The sequence below is a fragment of the Electrophorus electricus genome, chromosome 3 (genome assembly GCF_013358815.1).
Source record: "Electrophorus electricus isolate fEleEle1 chromosome 3, fEleEle1.pri, whole genome shotgun sequence".
Taxonomy (NCBI): Eukaryota; Metazoa; Chordata; class Actinopteri; order Gymnotiformes; family Gymnotidae; genus Electrophorus; species Electrophorus electricus.
The window spans coordinates 5,312,077-5,321,223 of NC_049537.1; the positions used below are offsets into that span (position 1 = coordinate 5,312,077).

The window sequence follows — 9,147 nt, forward strand, 5'->3', positions numbered from 1 at the left end:
GGGGTACACACCCATCACTGGCAGTGTAGTGGAGATCTTTGTCTGTGACATTAGTGCTCTCTGTATTCCATCTGTTATCCGGGAGTTCCTGTTGCTTGAGAGCAGTGTCTCCCGGTGCTCCTGGCATTCCTGGTGCTTGGGCACGGTGACTACCGGTGCTCCTGACGTTCCCAGTTCTTGGGCACAGTGGCTCCCGGTGCTCCTGGCATTCCTGGTGCTTGGGCACGGTGACTACCGGTGCTCCTGACGTTCCCAGTTCTTGGGCACAGTGGCTCCCGGTGCTCCTGGCATTCCTGGTGCTTGGGCACGGTGACTACCGGTGCTCCTGACGTTCCCAGTTCTTGGGCACAGTGGCTCCTGGTGCTCCTGACATTCCCAGTGCTTTTGCACGGTGGCACCTGTGTTGGCCCAGTCAGTTTTAGTGTGATGCTGATGAGATGTGGGTGAGGAGAGGTGAAAGCTCAGTGAGTGAGAAGTGATGGGACAGCGTCCAAAGCTGTAGCCCAGCTGTGTTTACTCAGCCCTCAGCAGTAAGATAATTACCTTGATAAAGCAGAGTGGGCAGTTGGCTCTCTCGCTCTATGATGTGAAGAGGACAAGACAGTCAGCGGACCTGGTCTCCTTCTCTAACCCTGTGGTGCAGGATATGGAGAATACTTCAACATCCCCAAAATCAAGGTGTCTGGGTTTAGAATGATAACCAAATATAGGCAGTGAAATTTTTGCACTGTATTGAAAGACAGATACATATATAAATGAGAGACATATGTGAAATAATTTATTGATGATTTTGATTCATATAATTATAAATAAAAACATGTGGCATAGTGTTTGGCTGAAAAATGTAGTTTTAGCGCTTATGTCCTGGTGCAGTGGTAACAGATTTGTATTCTTGTGCCTGTGCAGAAACAGCTGTGATAATCCTAAGAGAAGCTTTGCAGTGCTGTTATTAAAGCTGGCAGCTGGTTATTTCAGAGTTCAGCGACCAAAACATTGCACACCACAGTCAAATTCAGATATCTCCACATCAGTCAGTCTGGGATATCTATACTTATTCTCTCTTTTTGTCAAAACATTCTCTCTCTTTGCGAAAAAAAATGATTGGAAGATTTACATAGTTTGTCCATTTTTATAGATGACATTGTTACGTAGCTAAACACAACGTGAACATACAGTACTTCTCATGTGTCCTTGTGGAGAAATTCTGTTATTCCTGATCAAAACAACATGTATGAAGGAGCTGTGTTCTTACCACACATGGAGCACTAATACACACCTCAAGAGTTCCTGTCGCTAATACACACCTCCACTCCTTTTGTCGAATCACAGTGGTCTGCTAGTGCTGGCAGTGCTTCTAGGGAATGTGAATAGCTTTCTTTATTATAATTAAAATTATAAGCCAAGCTGTTTGCGCACCAGCCTGGTCATATTTCTGTTTATTTATGTGTGTTTTTTGCAGCTATGCTCCACAGTTAGTTAGTCTGAGGCTAAGCCACTGGGGGGGGGGGAACCCAAACAAAACATGTGCTAATGTAAACTAGCTTGTCGTAAAAGACCGATTTCCATGACCTAGACTGTCTGTGTTGTCCAGCTATGAGTCCACTTCCAGTGAGGAGTCCAGTGGGGAAGAGATTCAGGACGAGGGGGAGGAGGAGGTGGATAGCTCCGAGCCGGAGGAGCAGGGGGAGGAGAGTGGAGCGGCCCAGGAAGAGGCTGCTGCTGCTGGGGAACAGGATGATGATGATGATGATGATGATGATGATGATGAGGAGGAGGAGGAGGAGGCAAGGTGCGAGGAGGGCCTCCTGGCCAGTGTTGGTCCCCAGGAGGAGCAGCCTGTCAGGTGAGATGGACGGGCCAAGAATCAAAGAGAGGTGGACAAACGAACAGCTGAACAGCTTTCTGGAAGTACAAACCATGACCAGTACAAAAGAGAACAAAAGTCACTCGCTCTGTGCCATATCCCTGTAGGAAGGTGTCATCAGACCAAAGGTGTAGATAGAAGTAGGTTCTACCTATCACATATCACATTTCCTGCCTCAATCTGAAAACATCACATTTTGCTAGGTCTAATGCTTATTAAACTGTATTATCCACCATATTTTTATGTGAGATATATATATATATATATAAACATTACAAAAATGCAATATTGTATTATAATACTCTCAGCAATACCCTGGCATATACATATATATATATATATAGAAACATTACAAAAATGCAATATTGTATTATAATATATATATATATATATATATATATATATATATATATATATATATATATATATATAAACATTACAAAAATGCAATATTGTATTATAATACTCTCAGCAATACCATGGCACATATATATAAACATTACAAAAATGCAATATTGTATTATAATACTCTCAGCAATACCATGGCACATATATATATACCCTGAGAGGGGAGCCTTTGCTATGAATCACACACAGGCTTTAGTGTAGCTAACATACACACAGCCCACTTGAGAGGGTAAGATGTTATATTTAAAAAAGAGGTTAAGTCTGCATGGACACTCTCTCCACCATACACTTTAATTACTGCATACACTCTTGCCACCAAGTGTATTCAGTTTGCGGTTTTTTTTTTTTGGTTTTTTTTTTACATTTTCTTGTCTTGATATGTTCAGTAAGAGAATATCTTGATAAACGTTGACTATAAAGACGATGAGTTAGGTGTTAGATAAAGCAAATATGTGTAGGTGTCTCACCACTTATGAATAAGACCTGACAATGATCCCTTTAGAAAGGTATGAACACACAGGACTGGGGTTAGGCGTGACCTAGAGTTAGCAGCTGACTAACACATGTGTTGAGCATGTGTTGCGCTCGAGAGCTGGATGAAGATTTCCATGTGTCATTTGAGATGCTGGTAATTGGTTTGAGGAGCAAGACCTGAATTAGGAACTCTCAACCAAGGTTACCAAAGATTTTTAATTTCATTCTTTGAATGCTTGAATGATAAAATATCAAACAGAGGTTTGTCCTGTAGGCTTGGGTCTACAGTAAATCTCTATTTGAGAAGATGAGTTCCTTTTACTTGTGCTCTTGGTGCATGACCTTCTGTTTTATAAGTGTTGGTGACATCAAGTTGGTTACATCAAGTTTAAAATACAAAGCACTTTTGTAAGCATTTTTGTAAACCATCCACTAGCTACTTTATGTTTAACTCCTTAGAATTTCATTTCTTTCCATGTGGACCTTAATGTAGCTATTGCGGAAGTGTGGTTTGTATGTTTTGTTGAATGTTTTCTTGCAGTGAATGTGTTGATAACAACTTCATGGCTGCTTGTCACTACCTGAAGGACCGAATGGCAGAAGTCACTGCCCCAAACAAAGAGATGGTAAGAAAATACATGTAGGTACAGTACTTTGAAGAAGTAGGTACGCCTAGCATAAAGGCTCCAAAAACTAGAGGGGTTTGGAATAGCTACGTAAAAGCCCTTGAAAAGCAGGCCACTGTGGAGAACGTCAGAAATCGACGCAGACACATGATATTTCGTTGAATTTCTTTCGCACTATTAATGTTATCATTTCAGTTCGGACACTTCAAATTCCCTTTCACAAAAAAACTGTTTGCTGTTAGACGTTACAGAGAATCCTGTTTTCGTGTCCCTCCCACCCGCTGGCTGCGTTTCAGAGGCAGGTTCTTATGATGCTCTATCAGGAGTGGTTCCGTGTGTCCAGTCAGAAGGAGTCTAAGGCAGATACAGTTACCCTGTACCTGAGGGAGGTGGGGATGCAGACGCCAACTCTCCTGCGCTACGTTGTAAACTTGGCAGATGGAAATGGCAACATGGCCTTGCATTACAGTGTCTCTCACTCCAACTTCCCTGTGGCCAAACTGCTTCTGGATACAGGTCAGTTATCTGTTCTGCAAACATTCATTTCAGATATTCGCAAATACTTACACAAGCAAGGTAAGCGAAGCCTGCACTTATGAGATAACACTGACACATTTGCTAACGTACGCATACAAGAGGAGTGGCACATCGAGTTTAATCTCGAACACTGGTTGTTCGTCTCAGTGGTTGAAGCTGTTATGAAAGACCTCTTTCTCTTTCCAAATAAGTGGGTAAATGCAGAGCTACTTGCATGTTGTGTTTTCATAAGGTCTGTGTGAGGTGGATCACCAGAACAAGGCAGGTTACACTGCGATAATGTTGGCAACGCTGACTGCAGCGGAGGGGCCAGATGATATGGAGGTGGCGCAGCAGCTCCTGAGCTTGGGCAACATCAACGCTCGCGCCGGCCAGGTATATCCCGCACGGCAACATCCTGTGCTCCGAGAGCCAGCTAAATTAAGCTCCCATCCAGGCTGGGCTTAATCTGTCTCTCTGTGTTGCTGGCATGGAAACCCCTCCCCGCTGCCTTGTGTCATGTCGCTCCTTCTGCATGTCTCCGATTGTTTCCCAGATTTAAAATAGCTACCATGTTGCAGCAGGGCATGGATGCGCTTCTCGACATCATGCTGCGTGGACTCCTTAACCCAGATGAAAACTGACTAAGTGTGCTGAAACAACCCCACAAATCAAGCACTCTTAACATTAGAATTAGTGGGCGTTCAGTCCTGTTTCCAGCTCATGTGCGACATCAGAGAGAGTTCTCCAAAGCCTATACACATATAAGCACGAAGGTAAAAGGATCAACTATTCTGTTGATAATTTGGGAGGTTTCGCTTAGAGGACCAGTGAACTGTCCCAGTGTACTGAACTCAGGCCCATGGGGATGAGTGTTGACCCAAACCAAGCGCTCAGTGGATGGGTGGATTGCCCGTCTGTTCTGGTTGTGATGTTGACGAACCTGTCTCGTCTCTTTCATCTTTTGTCTCACCTGCATGTCCGTCTCTCTTCCTGCAGTCAGGCCAGACGGCTCTTATGCTGGCGGTGAGTCATGGGCGTTCAGCGATGGTGCAGGTCCTTCTCAAGTTCAAGGCTGACGCGAACGTGCAGGACCACGAGGGCTCCACAGCGCTGATGAGTGCCTGTGAGCACGGCCACACTGAGATCGTCACAATGCTGCTGGACACACCTGGGTGTGACACCAGCCTCATGGATAAGGTAAGTGGTAGGCGAGCTTGTCATCAGCATCCACCCACAAGAAATAAATCCCTTGTTTCAAACTGACTAATGTAACCTGGTCTAGTAGGCTGAAATAACAAGAAGATCCTTATTGTAATGTTCACCTTGGGATTCAGGAAGTAGAACGAAGAAGAACCTTAGAATTGAGGTCCTCTTTGTTTTTCTCTCATTGCTACTGATTTGTGTCCTGATGTGCTCTAATGAAGTTAATGGAGTTACTGTTGTATTTTTTAATTTATTTAAATTTTATTTATTTTTTTGTTTATTTTCCCAATTTTCAAATTACTTAGGGTAATTACAATACTAAACATATTTGTAATAATTAATTAATAATTATTAACTTTTAATCTTAATATTAAGATAATGTTAACGATAATTTTTGGCAGGCGGTGAGTGTGTAAGTCTATGCATCGGTACTTGCAAACCCTCAGTTTTTTATGTTTAGACAACTGAGAATAGTAAAAGAAAATGCTAATGGAAATAACTTTTATTTAAATTGGTTTAAATTCTTCATTTAATCTAAGGCAAAATGTAGACCTATGTAAAGAAGCTAGGGTAAGATAAGTGTATAAAAATAAAATTATAACTACACAGACAGCACTCAGAAGATGTTTAAAATACAGCTTTGACTTTTGGCTCTCTCTTGTCCTTAATAACTGCCTGGATAGTAGCTTCAGTACTAAGAAACTCAATATTTATCTGCAGTTCCTCACTGGGTTTAAAACAATCCACTGGGACAGTTGTTTAAGCCTTTAAACCCTGATTAATCTCCTTTTTTTAAAAAACAGGGAAACCCACACTATAGACACATTTGTCTTTGTGTATTTGTATATATTCAGTACATGTCCTGAATATCACTAATATCAGTAATATCTCATTGGACCACAAATGATTTCAGCTCAGATGCAGCCATGAGATTTGTGGAAATGTAATTGCTATTTACTTATTTATTTGATTGCTTGATTCAACATCTTACATCAAGTGTGAGTTTGCATTTTTTTGAAAATGAGATTTTTGAAGGTGTAATTGATAACACATTTTAAGCACAATGAAAAGCTGCATCGGAGAGGTGAGTTTCTTAATATTAAAACTATTGGCAATTAGAGTGCAAAGGTGATCTAAGTGATGTTTCTTTACTGTCTTTTTAACATGGGCTTGATCACAATTTACCTTTTAAAAGTATGTTTTGATAAAATGTCACTTAACTTACAGAATCAAGAGTCCTGAAAATTTAGAATGGGGAATTAAGTGTGTGTGTGTGTGTGTGTGTGTGTGTGTGTGTGTGTGTGTGTGTGTGTGTGTGTGTGTGTGATCTGCTTTGTTTGTAGAACGGGCACACTGCACTGTCTAAGGCCATCAGGGCCTCCCACTCAGAGATAGTTGACCTTCTGAAAGCCTGCGCTGAAAAGGCTGCTCTTCTCTAAGCCTGCCTGGCTCCCACACTTCCAGGGGCCAGCATATTCCCTTCCACTGCCTTGGACACTGGCTACAAGCGCGACTTCAGCAGCAGAATGGATCAGTTAGCTGTCAACATTCTATTTGAAACAAAGTTTTGACTATAGTGGCCTGTGAAAAATGGACTTTAATCAGGCAAACTTCCCGGAACTCTGCTAAACATCAGATCAAGTTCTTCACTTCCTCTGAAGCGCAGCTGCCTTCATGGGGATCAAGCGTGGTCGTCTGTTACATATTTTGTCCTCTTCTCCAGCATATTATATTTTTGTTAAGTAGAGAGTGTTATACATGCAATATTCCAAAATATATCAGATATACACTATATTTATTTTATATCGCACTTTGCTGTATTGAGTTGTTTTATTCTCAAATATTACACGCACAGTATAAGGCCTGTCAGACTACACCCTGATCATCACCATTATGTCTTCCAACATAAAGGTTGTCAGGTAATGCTCAAGTCACGATGACTCCCAGGCAATAGAAATGGAACGTGATTTTAATATAAGACAAATACAATGTCAGGGTAGCTTCCATACCAAATATGTTCACTCAGTACACAGAAACATGGACCAATGTTTGGTCCTGTGTTGGTTCTCACACCTTCTAGTCAGGTGTCCCCTGAACACTTGGATATGTTAACCTTGGCTATGTTAACACAACAAAATGATTTATTGTTTTTTTTGTTTTTTTTTATCTTATTGGACGAGTTTTAGAAATTTGTATTTTGGTATTTAAAAACCCAATGTAACCTTTTTTGTTGTGTTTTGTTTTTTTTGCTTCCATTATAAGTACATGTGGCAGGGCAATAATACTAAATACACCCCCCCACACACACACACACACACACACACACACACACACACTGCCTGGCCAAAAAAAAGGTCACCACCTGGATTTAACTAAGCAAATAGGTAAGAGCCTCCCATTGGATAATTACTGCATGGGTGATTATGTTTCAGCTGGCAACACGTTATTTAACTCTAACTGATGCAGTGAGTAGCTTCTCATTTGATAAACAACCGTGTGGTCGTGGAAAAGATGTTAATCTGTTTCAGAAGGGTCAAATTATTGGCATGCATCAAGCAGAGAAAACATCCAAGGAGATTGCTAAAACTACTAAAATCGGGTTAAGAACTGTCCAACGCATATTAAAAGTGGAAGGACAGTGGGGAAACATCATCTTCGAGGAAGGAATGTGGTCGGAAAAAAATCTTGAATGATCGTGATCGGCGATCACTTAACCATGTGGTGAAATCATATCAACAGAAAAACAACAGTAGAACTCAGGGATATGTTTAATAGTGAAAGTAAGCATTTCCACACGCACAATGCGAAGGGAACTCAAGGGATTGGGACAAAACAGATGTGTAGCCTTAAGAAAACCACTTGTCAGTGAGGCTAACCGGCAAAAACAGCTTCAATTTGCTAGAGAGCATAAAGATTGGACTCTGGAGCAATGGAAGAAGGTCATGTGGTCTGATGAGTCCAGATTGACCATGTTCCAGAGTGATGGGCGCATCAGGGTAAGAAGAGAGGCGGCTGAAGTGATGCACCCATCATGCCTAGTGCCTACCGTACAAGCCTTTGGGGGGCAGTGCTATGATCTGGGATTGCTGCAGTTGGTCAGGTCTAGGTTCAGTAATGTTATGTGCCCAAAGAATGAGGTCAGTTTACTACCTGAATAAACTGAATGACCAGGTTATTCCATCAATGGTTTTTTTCTTCCCGGATGGCACGGGCATATTCCAAGATGACAATGCCAGGATTCATTGGGCTCAAATTGTGAAAGTGGTTCAGGGAGCATGAGACATCATTTTCACACATGGATTGGCCACCACAGAGTCCAAACCTGAACCCCATTGAAAATCTTTGGGATGATTCCTGGCCAAATGAAATATGACATTGCAGAAACTTGTGGAAATGATGCCACAGCAAATGTGTGCTGTAATCAAAGCTAAAGGCGGTCCAAAGAAATAGTGTGTGACCTTTTTTTTTTGGCCAGGCAGGGTGTGTGTGTGTGTGTGTGTGTGTGTGTGTGTGTGTGTGTGTGTGTGTGTGTGTGTGTGTGTGTGTGTGTGTGTGTGTGTGTGTGTGTGTGTGTGTGTGTGTGTGTGTGTGTGTGTGTGTGTGTGTGTATATATCTCATCAGTTGGCCATTCAAAATGGAACCATTCTGGTCCCTGTTCCCCAAAATCATTTTAGGGTTAAGATCATCTTAAATGAGAGAGAAGGTGTTCCGTGTAATACTCACTCTACCATTTAAAATAGTTTTAACTGCTGTTTGTCGTAATGTCCAAACTTCAGTGTTGAAGTCTAATCCTTGTGCTTCATACCTGGTTTTAATATTCACATTCTCCTGATTGCTTTGACTCTTTGTAACTCTCAGGTGTGTTTGGAGCAGTGCTGGGTCTTCCTCTTAAGGACTTACATATCTGAAATGGGTGTTACTGACTGACTTAAACCTCTGTTGGGTGTTTGTGAATAAGATTTAGCACGTTCTGCCATTATGTGTCTGAAAATGTTATTGCTATGAGCACCCACACAGCTTCTTCTATTTCTATCATATGGAAAATAGTGTAA

General features: G+C 41.6%; 1 protein-coding gene across 6 annotated transcripts in view; it reads left to right on the top strand.

Moving 5' to 3' along the window:
* Positions 1-7,320, top strand: part of kank4 (KN motif and ankyrin repeat domains 4) — a 42,852-nt gene extending 35,532 nt beyond the window's left edge. For 4 of the 6 annotated variants that reach the window (XM_035524436.1, XM_035524435.1, XM_035524437.1 and 1 more), the window contains 6 exons: positions 1,592-1,843; positions 3,288-3,372; positions 3,669-3,888; positions 4,142-4,284; positions 4,888-5,088; positions 6,438-7,320. In XM_035524436.1, the coding sequence (XP_035380329.1) occupies positions 1,592-1,843; positions 3,288-3,372; positions 3,669-3,888; positions 4,142-4,284; positions 4,888-5,088; positions 6,438-6,533 (997 nt within the window). In that variant the 3' untranslated portion in view covers positions 6,534-7,320. Of the gene's footprint in view, positions 1-1,591; positions 1,844-3,287; positions 3,373-3,668; positions 3,889-4,141; positions 4,285-4,887; positions 5,089-6,437 lie in introns of those variants that run through there. The other 2 variants (XM_035524439.1, XM_035524440.1) reach the window with 2 other exon arrangements.
* Positions 7,321-9,147: the final 1,827 nt, after the last annotated feature.